This window comes from Giraffa tippelskirchi, chromosome 4 (assembly GCF_054371585.1).
Source record: "Giraffa tippelskirchi isolate mGirTip1 chromosome 4, T2T-mGirTip1v1.2.pri, whole genome shotgun sequence".
NCBI classification, from domain to species: Eukaryota; Metazoa; Chordata; class Mammalia; order Artiodactyla; family Giraffidae; genus Giraffa; species Giraffa tippelskirchi.
This window is the reverse complement of record NC_137278.1, coordinates 4,027,453-4,040,762: the sequence shown is the minus strand read 5'-3', so window position 1 is coordinate 4,040,762 and position 13,310 is coordinate 4,027,453. Positions and strand designations below refer to the sequence as shown.

The window sequence follows — 13,310 nt, the reverse complement described above, 5'->3', positions numbered from 1 at the left end:
TTGCTCTAACAGCTGGGGGAAGACGCCTAATATAATTTTTATGTAACAAAATGCAAACCGTCTACCCAGATTGTTCACCTTCTCCTAAAGAGCTGCCTGCCAGAGCCCTCCCTCTCCTACTGGTTGTTCTCAGCACTGCTGTACAGGTTATATATACCAAGACTTCCTTTGCCGAAGACACTAAGTCAGGTCCCCCATTTCCTCGACTCTGTCTTCCTTGATTTTACTTTCATTTTGGTGAAGGACACACTTCAATGGTTCACTAAAGAAGGGTACATGGGAGGTAAATTTGAGTCCCTGCATATCTAAAAATGTCTCATACTTGATAGGCAGTCGGGCTGGGAATAAAATTCTAAGTTGAAAACCTTTTTCTCTCCATTTTGAAGGTGTTTCAGAAGCTAACCTCATTTTGATTTCTGATCCTTACTGGTTTTTTTTTTTTCTGAAATTTCACAATACTGAGGCTGGTAGCATTCTTTTTCATTGATTGTGCTGGGAACTACATAAACCTCTTCAACCTGGAAACTCATGTCTTTCAATTCTATTATTGTATTTTCTTGTATCATTTGTACTTGTATTGGAAATTTTCTATTATTTCTTTCACAATTTCTTCCCCCACCAAAGTTTTCTCCTCCTCTTTTTATTGGATGTTAGACTTTCTGGACTGATTATTTTAAATTTCTTTCATCTAACTCATCTCTATCCTTTGATTCTGCTCTCCAAGATATCCTCAAATATACCCTCCAATTCTCTTATCAAAATGTTTATTTTAGCTACAGTTTTAAATTTTCAACACTGCTTTCTTTAGTCTCTTGTGTGGCATCCCAAACTTTACATATGCACTAATGTCTCATCTCTACAGCTATTGTAGATGTTTTCTTTTACTCTCTGCATCATCAATGTTTCTTTCTAGCTCCTCTATGTCCTCTTTATATTGGTCTCTTGTCTCTGGTGCTAGAACCTTTCTTCAAAGGCCAGATGACCCACCTATCCAAGGTGAGTGAGGCTCTATAAGCTGAACCAGGAGACTTTCTAATTAACACAATAGACTAGACATGTGCATCCAATTGCACAAAACCCCTAAACCCCACCAACATTTATTTCCTTTTAAATATAAACCTACAAGAAAGAGAGAATGAGAAAACAGAGAACAGCACCACATGTGTTTGAAACCAGAGAGCCAAAGGGCAAGTAATGACTGACTGAGTGAATCCCAGAGAGCAGAGTCCTAAGTTGCCAATGTTTCAAAGCTAAAAGTCAACCTGACTTATACTGGAGAATCCTTGACAAGCAGAAGAGCTTGTACCCATCAAGTATTTCTGGAGCTGGAGATGAGTGACAGGTCAGTGAGGGCAGCTAAGATCAGGAAGACGGGGTAAATGCTGCCTCAGCCCTGAGATCCCACTTGGCTCTCCGAAATCTGGACTCATCTCTGAGGAGGTTCAACAGAGTCAAGGGACTGAGGCGCTCCAAAGAGAGGAGTGCCTCTGAGGGCGTGAGGGCTATTCAAACAAGAGGAGTTAAGTGAGTATGTACATTCTGAAGGCCAAGACCACTCATCTCTCCCACCAAGCAGTCTCTACTCTCCAGGAGTAGCCCAACTCTTGTAGACTAGAGATCAGAAGACCCTTTTCTGAAAAAGTCTGACCAACTCAAAAGGAAACCAACATTGATATCAGTATCTCCTACAGATGGTCCAAACAACCTACAAGGAAGCACAAAGTCAATAAGCCCCATCCTTGTGAACAGAGTTTTTTAGTCTCCTCATCCAAATACAAGTAGATCACCAGATCTTTGCAGAAAGCCTCAAAATTGTAAAAGAACAACAGAGCAGTTTAGAGAAAACAGACTATGTAGGAAAAAGAAAACCTTAAAAAAAAAAAATTCCCATCAATCTTAATAAAGATGTGAGACTGCATCCATGAAACAAAAACAGGCTACAATTTTTAAAAATGGGAGCATCCAGAGAACTAAAAAGAGCTCGTAGGTACTGAAAACGTGGCAGAAATGAATACAGAAGGATTAAGAGCTACAGACAATGAAATCTTTAGGAAGCAGGACAAGAGAGCAGAGAGAAAAAACAAGAGGGCACAAAAAAGCAGAGAACCACTCGAGAAAGTCTCAGGCAGAACATCGAGAGTTCTAGAAAGACAGACAGCTGAGGGAAAGAAATCAAGCACAATATAATTGCAGAAAATTTCCTAGCATTTAAAGATAAGAGCTTCCAGGCTGAAAAATGAGAACAGATTCATGTCAAGGGACATCACTAGGAAGTTTCAGAGTGTTTTGAGAGCAAAGAGACGACAGTAAACGCAGATGATCAGAGATGAGAATGTCTCTGGATTTCAACAGCAGCATTGGCGGCAAAGAGGCAGTGGAATAACGCCTTCAAACTGCTGAATGATTCCCAACCCAGAAACCTATACCCACACAGAAAACAGCATTCTTTCTCTAAAATCCTATGAAAACAGGAGTGAACCCAAAAAAGGCATAAAATAGAGGAAATGGGAGAACATGCACAGGTGAGAGGCACAGAGAAGCCATGGGAGAGTCAGATGGCGGCCACGCATGAGGCACAGGAGACGACTGCTGAGATCAGAACACGCGCTGAGAGACAGGCGTGTGCAGGCCCTCACTAAGGCTTCTGCTGCCACCGGACCATCTTTCCAACAGAGGGACAAAGCGTCCGGGTAACCCTGGCCTAGATAACTTGTTGGTACTTAGCTTGTTGCGATTAATGAATACACTCATGAAGTGCCTACTCTGCCTGGATTAGCTAAGGACATTCTTCTCATCCCACAGAAGGATTCTGCTCTGACCTATACTTGGAAGCTGCCACGGTGCACACAGCAGTCTCCTCCCTCTGCCATATTTCAGCACCACATTCTGAAATATGTACCTGGCCCTCACTATGGGTCTCACCAGATGCCCTGACTAGGGTAAGCTGTGTGTTTGTCCCTCTTGGTTCTTCCTCTTACCTCCTGGGTACCTTCATCTCATGGTGACAAGACTGCCTTTTCCAAGGCCAGACTTTGCTTCCTTTCAAAATGAAACAACACATGTGGTCAAACCATAAAAGAGAGGACTTCCCTGGTGGTACAGTGGTTAAGAATTTGCCTGCCAATGCAGGGCACGTGGGTTCAATCCCTGATCTAGGAAGATTACACATGCCATGGAGCAACTAAGCCTACGAGCCACACCTACTGAGCCCTTATGCTCTAGTGCCCGTGCTCCACAACAAGGGAAACCACCACAATGAGAAGCCCACGCACCACAACAAAGAGTAGCCCCTGCTCGCTGCAACTAGAGAACGCCTGTGCACAGCAACAAAGACCCACTGCAACCAAAACATAAAATAAATAAAAACAAATATATATATATTTTTTTAAAGTAAAAGAATGATTAAAATGAAAGCAAGAACGGCAGTTGTCTCTGAGGTGAGACAGGGAACAGGAACAAAGATGACTGCAACTGGAGAGGGTACTGTCCCATGTTTTTAAAGTGGTGTCTACACAAGCATCCACACATTACTATAAACTTTTCTTACATGTTTTCTAAGCTCCTGTACATGTATCTCACAGCAAGTTGCTCAGATAAAATGTCTGTGTAGCAGAGGGAGGGCTTCTGGAGATCTGAGATTTGCTGAGGTGATTAAGCAGTGAGTCATCTTTATCAAGGGGAGATCCTCAAACATCAATATCCGAGGACCACTTTTCCCCCAAAAGGCATCAACTCCCTGCCTGGGGAGCAGCCAGAGAGAAGCAGGGGAAGGGCTGAGCCTCTCACAGCTCTGTGTGTAGGGTTTCGCCTCACTCCCTTCTTTCCAGTCATGACTCAGCTCCACCTCCCACCATGCTTGGCATTCTCAACTAAGGAAGCTGGCAGGTTCCACTTCTCCAGGGATTAACCTGGGCACTTCCACCAGGCTCATGGAGGACGGCAGTGGCCTGGCTAGGCAGGATGGAGAAAGGGACAAGGGGCATCTGACCACTCAACACCCAGACTTCCCACAGTGCGCCCGTTTCCAACCACACCCATCACCGCCTGCCTCGCACGGCCACAGACCACCGAGTTCCCAGCCCTCTGGGGTTCTGCGGGACAGGCATCTGCAATGCAACCACTTCCTCTGTCAGTGAGGAGTATGTCTTAGACTCATGCACGCAAAATGCTTCACTGCTCAAGTCCTTTAAAATGAAATAAACAGAAAAACCTGTCTTCCCCAATGACACCTCGAAAGGAACATCTCTGAGATCGCGTGTTCAATTTCTCAAGTGAGTCTATGAAATTCTGTGTCACTAGTTCAGTTTCTATACCTTCGAGGGTCCAGTTCATGGTCCTTGGATCCAGTCACTAATTCCGGGTGAATTCGCACATGCTCCATCATTGGCTACAAGAGTGTGGGTTTGCAAGTTATAAAAGGCTTAATTTCTGTTGTATTTCTATACAATAAACATTATTTGACAATACAAAGGAATGAAATACTGACACAGGCCACCAACATGGATGAATCTTAAAACAATACATTAAGTGAAAGAAAACATTAACAAAAAACCACATATTATATGATTCCATAAGCATGAAATATTCAGGACAGGCAAGTCCTATAAAGGCAAAAAATAGATTCGTAGTTACCAGGGCTGAGGGAAGTAGGCAAGACGGAGAGAAGGCTGAATTTCTTTTCAAAATTTCCCTAACAGTTAATAAAAAACTTACAAATGCAGCCTAGCTCCATAGTACACTAAGTGGCAAACAAATGGGTGTTCATTTACCTTGACCACTTCTTCAAAAGTCTCCAGGTTTTCCTTCATACTGTAGTGAGAACGCAGAAAGGAGACAAAGTTGCAAGGGTACATCCCATACAGGCGATGGAAGAGAGCGTAAACGCTGGCATGGAGGTGGACGAGATAGACTTCTGTCACGTGGCCTAAAAAAGAAAACCATTGAGAGGGGGCTCCTAGCTGGACACGGGACATGTGTGTGCAAAACAGACAGGAGCACAGGCTGCCAATGTGATTTTCTGCGTATGTGTGCTCCCGCCTCGCTCCAAAGACAGTAAGTAAAGAAGAGCAAGGTTCTCATCTAAAACCCAAATCTGAACACACCAGAACCGCTGTCTGAAATCCATGGGTGGCTCCCCTGGCCTCTGGATAAACTCCCATCTACTTAGAGTAATCCACAAAGGCTTGCACTGATCTAATCCCTACCCTCCTCTCTAGGCACCCCTTAACAAGGACCCCAGAATTCTTGTAACACTGAAGCACCTTTACAGGAATACCCCCTGTAAGCTCTCATTGTACGTCTCCACAGCCCGATTCAGTACACACCTCAAGAACAGCACCAATTCACTCACCTCTGCGCCCTGAGTGCTCTCACTGGGCTTGCTGCATAACAGGCATTCATATATTTGTGGAATGAATGTGTGAGAGCCTTTTAAAATCAGTTCGTAGTCTTAGCTATGCAGATTTGTAACTACAGAGTGAAAAGCTACTATCTGAAATTAGCTTAAAGAGCTAAGAGTGGGAGAAATGGAAAACTTAATTCATCTAGCCTTACCCAGACCCCATGGAAAACCCCAACGGTATACATAAAGCTCCTCTAAAACAATGGACAGGCCACTCCTTTCTCCCCAAGTAGAGCCTACTAGACAAGTCGGCATCATACAGGCCTCGGGCTTGTTACTTAATCCGGTACAGGAAGCCACAGTGTTCCATTTCCCAGGGCTTACACATTTCATTCTTTTGATGTAAACATCTCATGCTGGGAGGACCAAAAGATCCCAAAGTTCACATGTTTACAGTTTCCGAATCATTTTGCTAGAGCTGTACTACTTGTTGATGTAGAAACGAAACCCCCCTGGACCAGTTTCCACACCTACGATGGACGAGTCCCTGAGCCAGAAGCTTGTGTGCTCCGTCACTACAGACCAAGAGGAGGACAGACACGCCCCCACAAGCTCAGTCCCACACTGCTGCAACACGGATTTAAGCTGTTTGTTAGTTTACTGAAAATCAGGACGTTGCGCCCACCACTCAGTTTCTCTGACAACTAATCCTCTTAAGCCAACAAAATAAGGACAGTATCTCAACAGTCATGCTTTTTTTTAATTTCTTGGAATGTGGGATGTAAGTTCCATGACCAGGAATTGAACCCACACCCCCGGCACTGGAAGCCTGGAGTCTCAGCCACTGGACCACCAGGGAAGCCCCTGTCTTGCTTTTTATTTGTGCCCCTGGTGGAAAATACCTGAGGTATTCCGTCACCTGGCTGGTGACAACCAGCCATTTCAGCTACAGGATTCTACACGTCCTTCTCTTCCCGTACATGACCTGTTCATCACTCACAAAAGCACTCACCTGGTACAGCATGACAGGTATAGGGGGAGATCTTTACCTGGTTTCTTCAGGCACCATGACGAAAGACGGCCAAAAATATCAAAGAAATCGTGAAGGTGCTGTTTCCCCGACTGTGGAATCATTGGGAGCATGGTTATCAACACTAGGACTCCTGTTGTGAGGACAATGACATCGGTGTCCATCTGCAGGAGGGAAGGTCAAGTGAGAAGAGACACCTGTCAGGTGTGCAGCATTAGATCAGCACACTTAGAGGCTCTCAAGTTAGAGCACCGGCACAGACTTACCCTACCCCTTAGGGTGCCAGGAGCACAACATTGAAACAGACCCAACCACAAGCCACCGAGGACCAGCTCGACCGAGCTGAGTCTGTGGGGACCACACTCAGGCACCACACTCATCCAGGGCAGGGTTGAAACGTGGCTTAGAAAATCCCAAACCCAGACACTTCTGACGCGCTATAAACAGCCCTTGGCGGGAAGCACAAGTTGCTTTTGAACAAAGAAATGTTGCTATTCTTGTTCATTCAACCAAATTAGTTAGTACTTACTCTTTCAAAGTCAGTTAAAAAGACCCATATACATGGACAAGTCATTCTCTATTTCTAAAGGATCATAACAGAAGTATAACTTAATAAGAAATTAGTATAGCACTAACAAATCTTAATGGCTCACCTTCACAGCAGTATTTAGAGACTAGCAAATAAAAAAGATACAGTGACCTCTGACCATGTCTACAGTTTAAACATCAAGTCATATAAATTTAGACTAACTGAACTTAATAACCAATGAATAATAAATCAACTCAGACTAGCTACAGCGGCTCACCTGACCCATAATTAAATTATGAATGTCTGCCAAGTAACTGGAATTTATATTGAAGAAATAAGACATTCAACAAAAGACTACCATGCAGGTTAGAACATTCATTATTCCTCATAAAAAAGGAACCTATGAGTCTAGAAATAAAGTTTGGGGTTTTTTTTTTTAATAAATATGAATTTATTTATTTGGTAGTGCTGGGTCTCAATTGCAGCATGTGAGGTCTTTAGCTGCAGCATGCAGGGTTTTCAGCTGTGGCATGAGAACTCTTAGCTGTGGCATGTGGGATCTAGTCCCCCAACCAGGGTCTGGACCCGGGCCCCCCGCACTGGGAGCATCGAGTCCCAGCTACTGGACCACCAGGAAAGTACCTAGAAATAAAGTTTTAAATAGATTCAGCTTTTACATTAAGCACCAAGCCATCTGTTATGGCAGATATCTAATAGGAAAAATATAAAATACTGATAGGAGAATCAAGAATCTGTAATGAGTTCTGACTAAAAAAACCAAAACACTAACTTTAACAAAACATTCTAACTGAAAGTTTGAGTTAACAGTTTGTAAGTAATTTTCAAGGCTTATTCTTTTGGAAAAGGTTAAGTATTCTTCAATATGAACTAAACAGTGTGCCTCAAAATCAGATTATATTCTCGTCAATCCATTCATTAAAAAAAATTAAGCTGTTGAAGTGGCTCCTGGTTTTCCTTAATATTAAATGCACATCTTTATGACGCCCTACCACCGTGACTCCCCAAGACCCACCTCTAGGGAGGATAAACAGCTGCCCTTTGCTGGCACAGACAAAAATCAACTTGCACGGTGCTGTGTCAGATGCCTCCAAAGGCGCGGCCATCCTGGAAGAAACACTACTGGACATTCTCATGTCTCTGGGAGGTACGAGCAGCTCGTATTACCCACACTTCCCTATTTTATAGGTAGGAAACAAGTCCAGGAACTAAAACAGATTAAACAAATGCCCTAAGTATTTCAGTAAGCCATGGTCAAAACTAAAACCATAAGGTTCTACTTAGGTTTTGACTCTGTAGAAAAGTACATTAAGCTGAGTGCAAAAAAGCCAAATGCAATCTGGTAGGGCTTCTGCCAAACCCTCAGTTACAGCTGCAACCAGAACCTGCTCCTAAATAGTTAAAAGTCTTAGCCATTTTGCTGATAGCCAAAAGAGAACGCAGAAATAGGGATTCCCTCAAGACAAATCAGTACATTTCTAACTGAGGAAAGGCTAGACAATGATGAAATCTAAGAGGGCTGGGTGGGATAGCATGTTGTTGAACCAATCTGACCGGAAAGTGACCATATTTGCTTGGACCACACATACTGCACTAGGCACAGTGATGCACTGAGAGTTCACTAAGTACCAAGTTTGAACTGGGTGACATTACAAGAAGGACCAAATGCCTAGAAGTTTTTAAACTCTCAAAAGTTAAAATCTAGCTGGCTTGTTTTAAGGTACTCAGAATTTCAGAAATTATATGATGAAGCTGTTTCGCGCAAATCCTTACAAACATCGTACCTTGAGACATTTTAGTAGAGAAGGCAAAAGAGGTGCTTGAGAGAGCTTATGCTTCCACGATGGCTGCAGCCTCACGACGTGGCCCAGTAGCAAGAGGGCGGATAACCGAGAGGCGGCTTTGCCCACGTATTCATTCATTTTGTCCAAGAGGTGCTGAACGTGCACAAGAACAAGAGAAATGATCTCAGTAAAGCTGGGGAAAATCAAGGGACCCCAGGGAAACACTCATGTGAATGCATGAAGTGCACACGAGCAGAGGCGGCCATGACGCATTCCAGTCTCTCGAGTCGTCACTTGGATGTAAAAAATGGTCACGCAGGTAAAGAGATTAAACTCAAGGTTTTTTTTAAAGCCATGCAAACACACACACTGTTGCGTTGCATGAGTCCTAAGAGAAGGCAGCCAGTCTGCAACTCCTGAAAAAGAGTCTCCACAATACAGGTCTGAAAGCGGGAAGGAGATTCCTCTGTAGGCCCTCTTTCTGAAATACAAATAGGCCACTTCTTAGAATAACCACTGTTCTAATAAGCCTCTAATAAGTGGAGGCTGCTGAAGCTTCAGGGGATCCTGCTGGAAGCAGCTACTTATTGATACCAGGGCCCTGCCTCCATGGTTTGGCCCCAGATATAACTCAGGTAGTAGAAGTTAAAATTCAGCCCAGAGTGGAAAACAAACAAACAAACGAACAAAAAAAACCCACCCAAGATGTACTGTAAAAGGCAGACAATGGCAAGGCCTTCAAACCCCAGTTAAGTAAATCGCCAGTGCACACAAACTCCAGGCAATCAAAACGCGCAACTGCAATGCGCTGTTAGCTATTTACCATCAACAAAAATAAACGCAAAACCAAAACATAAAGGAGCCTTCCAAGTGCCTGGTGCTTGGAAAGAGCACTAGGCAATTAGCCCCATGAGGTACCCACACTTACAGCTTTTGCCATATGGATTAAAAGTCGAAAAACCCTACTCAGAGCACGTGTTTAAAGATGGGTACCTTATGGATCATTGTCACTGTACAATTATAGCTTAGGATCACAGGATTTCTTCTGAGAGCAAGATCTTTGAAGGCCTCTGAAATATGTTGTATTCTGAAACCTTTTCAGGAAACAAAAGTCCTGACGACTATTTGTATAGTTACAATCTGGGAGCAGCACCGTCACTGGCACACGGAAATGGAAGGAGTAAGCTCCAAACAGCCCAGGCACTGGGGCTACACGGACGCGGTCCCGGCACTCGTAGAAAGTGTATCGAACCTCTACCATCTAGCAGGTACCTTATCATGGGGCTCTTGCAAGGTAGTCAGGATGTGCAATACAGGCTGAGAGTTGGTTTCCAGGTAATAATCCACCAAGGTGTTCACAAGCATCGGACCACGGTCTAAAGAAAGAAAAGGACTATTTATAATAGTTATTTCCTCTAACATTCTAAACTTACCTCAAATAGTAATAATTGCCAGTAACAAAATCCAGAGAATGTTTCTTTGTACGCTACCCAAAGTTACATGAAGTATTGTATTTCTCCTTTCTAAAATGAATTTAGGCTTAACAGGATAATATCAAGTTTATATGCCTAAGTAGCCACAGTTCAGTTCAGTTGCTCAGTCATGTCTGACTCTTTGCAATCCCATGGACTGCAGCACACCAGGCTTCCCTGTCCATCACCAACTCCCAAAGCTTGCTCAAACTCATGTCCATCAGTGATGCCATCCAACCATCTCATCCTCTGTCATCCCCTTCTCCTCCTGCCTTCAATCTTTCCCAGCATCAAGGTCTTTTCCAATTCTTCACATTAAGTGGCCAAAGTATTGAGCTTCAGCTTCAGCATCAGTCCTTCCAATGAATATTCAGGGCTGATTTCCTTTAGGATTGACTGGTTTAATCACCTTGAAGTCCAAGGGACTCTCAAGAGTCTCCTCCAGCACAACAGTTCAAAAGCATCAATTCTTCGGTGCTCAGCTTTCTTTATGGTCCAACTCTCACATCCATACATGACTACTGGAAAAATCATAGCTTTGACTAGACGGACCTTTGCTGGTAAAGTAACATATCTGCCTTTCAATATGCTGTGTAGGTTTGTCATAGGTTTTCTTCCAAGGAGCAAGCGTCTTTTAATTTCATGGCTGAAATCACCATCTGCAGTGATTTTGGAGCCCAAGAAAATAAAGTCTGTCATTGTTTCCAATATTTCTCCACCTATTTGCCATGAAGTGATGGGAATCAGTGAACTAAAATGGACTGGAATGGGCGAATCTAACTCAAATGACCACTCTATCTACTACTGTGGCCAAGAATCCCTTAGAAGAAATGAGTAACCATCATAGTCAACAGAAGAGTCCAAAATGCAGTACCTGGATGCAGTTTCAAAAATGACAGAATGATCTCTGTTCATTTCCAAGGCAAACCACTCAACATCACAGTAATCCAAGTCTATGTCCCAACCACTAATGCCAAAGCTGAAGTTGAACAGTTCTATGAAAACCTACAAGACTTTCTAGCACTAACACCCCAAAAATACATCCTTTTCATGATAGGGGACTGGAATGCAAAAGCAGGAAGTCAAGAGATACCTGGAGTAACAGGCACGTTTGGCCTTGGAGTACAAAATGAAGCAGGGCAAAGGTTAACAGAGTTTTGACAAGAGAACACACTGGTCACAGCAAACACCCTCTTCCAACAACACAAGAGACAACTCTACACATGGACATCACCAGATGGTCAATACCAAAGTCAGACTGATTATATTCTTTGCAGCTGAAGATGAAGAAGCTCTATACAGTGCGCAAAAACAAGACCGGGAGCGGACTGTGGCTCAGATCATGAACTCCTTATTGCCAAATTCAGACTTAAAATGGAAGAAAGTCGGGAAAACCACTAGACCATTCAGGTATGACCTAAATCAAATCCCTTATGACTATACAGAGGAAATGACAAATAGATTCAAGGGATTAGATCTGATAGAGTGCCTGAAGAACTATGAATGGAGGTTCGTAACACTGTACAGGAGGCAGTGATAAAAACCAACCCCAAGAAGAAGAAATGCAAAAAGGCAAAATGATTGTCTGAGAAGGCCTTACAAATAGCTGAGAAAAGAAGAGAAGCAAAAGGCAAAGGAGAAAAGGATAAACATACCCATTTGAATGCAGAGTTCCAAAGAATAGCAAGGAGAGATAAGAAAGCCTTCCTCAGTGATCAGTGCAAAGAAATAGAGGAAAACAATAGAATGGCAAAGACTAGAGATCTCTTCAAGAAAATTAGAGATACCAAGGGAACATTTCATGCAAAGATGGGCACAATAAAGCACAAAAACAGTATGGACCTAACAGAAGCAGAAGATATTAAGAAGAGATGGCAAGAATACACAGAAGAACTATACAGAAAATATCTTAATGACCCCGATAACCACGATGGTGCAATCACTCACTTAGAACCAGACATCCTGGAGTGCGAAGTCAAGTGGGCCTTAGGAAGCATCACTACAAACAAAGCTAGTGGAGGTGATGGAATTCCAGCTGAGCTACTTCAACTCCTAAAAGATGATGCTGTGAAAGTGTGGCACTCAATATGCCAGCAAATTTGGAAAACTCGGCAGTGGCCACAGGACTGAAAAAGGTCAGTTTTCATTCCAATCCCAAAGAATGTTCAAACTACCACACAATTGCACTCATCTCACACATTAGTTATGCTCAAAATTCTCCAAGCTAGGCTTCAACAGTACATGAACCGAGAACTCCCAGATGTTCAAGCTGGATTTAGAAAAGGCAGAGGAACCAGAGATCAAATTGCCAATATCCACTGGATCATTAAAAAAAGCAACAGAATTCCAGAAAAACATCTACTTCTGCTTCATTGACTACACTAAAGCCTTTTGACTCTGTGGATCACAATAAACTGTGAAAAGTAGCCTTAAGAGCACATGAAATACTGTCTCCTTTTTTAAACTGTTTAAGTAACAAAAAAAATTCATGCCTATTGTTAACAACTCAGATTATATGAAAGTCAATAAAATACAAGTGAAAGTTTTCCTCACCGCTGGCCTCACAACCCACTCCAGAGACAAACACTCTTGGGTTTGGTTTGCATCCTTTCCAAACTTTTCATACTGGCAGAATCGCCCGCACACAGCCCCCACACCCACACACCCATAGTCTGTGTGTGTGTGTGTGTGTGTCTCTTCCACTCAACAAGGTGCTGTGGAAGGCATCTCCCTTCTTCCTGCTGTCACGACACCTTCCACAATAGCACCGAGGACCGGCCTCCTTCTCTGCACCGGGCCCCTCGCTCTCCTCATGGCTCTACTGTTAATTCAGTCATCTACCTACTGGAGGATACTTTGGTTTTTCCAAGTTTTTGTTACATTTCATTCAAGTGAATGAAATATGGATTCTTTTAAGTGGACCAAATGGCATATGCTTTTAATTAACGACAGATACTCCAAAAGGGGTAAACTCCCATGTATTCATTCTCCTGCTAAAAGTGCCCATTTCTATGACCAATATTTGATTTCTGCCAATCTGGTAAGCCAAAAAAGGGTACTGTTTAGACTTATGTTTCTATGATTAAAAAGAGGTTCCAGGTGGCTCAGTGGTAAAGAATCTGCCTGCCAATGCAGG

The 13,310-nt window shown here is 43.1% G+C and overlaps 1 protein-coding gene across 36 annotated transcripts in view; it reads right to left on the bottom strand.

The window, feature by feature from the left end:
• Positions 1 to 13,310, bottom strand: part of TSC1 (TSC complex subunit 1) — a 52,969-nt gene that overhangs the window by 22,609 nt on the left and 17,050 nt on the right. For 34 of the 36 annotated variants that reach the window (XR_014082207.1, XR_014082208.1, XR_014082204.1 and 31 more), the window contains exons 4-8: positions 9,975 to 10,078; positions 8,703 to 8,855; positions 6,391 to 6,535; positions 4,770 to 4,924; positions 4,314 to 4,387 (exon numbers count right to left, since the gene is read on the bottom strand). Coding sequence is in view for 22 of the 36 variants with exons in the window: in XM_081590761.1 (XP_081446887.1) it covers positions 4,314 to 4,387; positions 4,770 to 4,924; positions 6,391 to 6,535; positions 8,703 to 8,855; positions 9,975 to 10,078 (631 nt within the window). In the remaining 14 variants the exon portion in view is untranslated. The remainder of the gene's footprint in view (positions 1 to 4,313; positions 4,388 to 4,769; positions 4,925 to 6,390; positions 6,536 to 8,702; positions 8,856 to 9,974; positions 10,079 to 13,310) is intronic. The other 2 variants (XM_081590777.1, XM_081590778.1) reach the window with 1 other exon arrangement.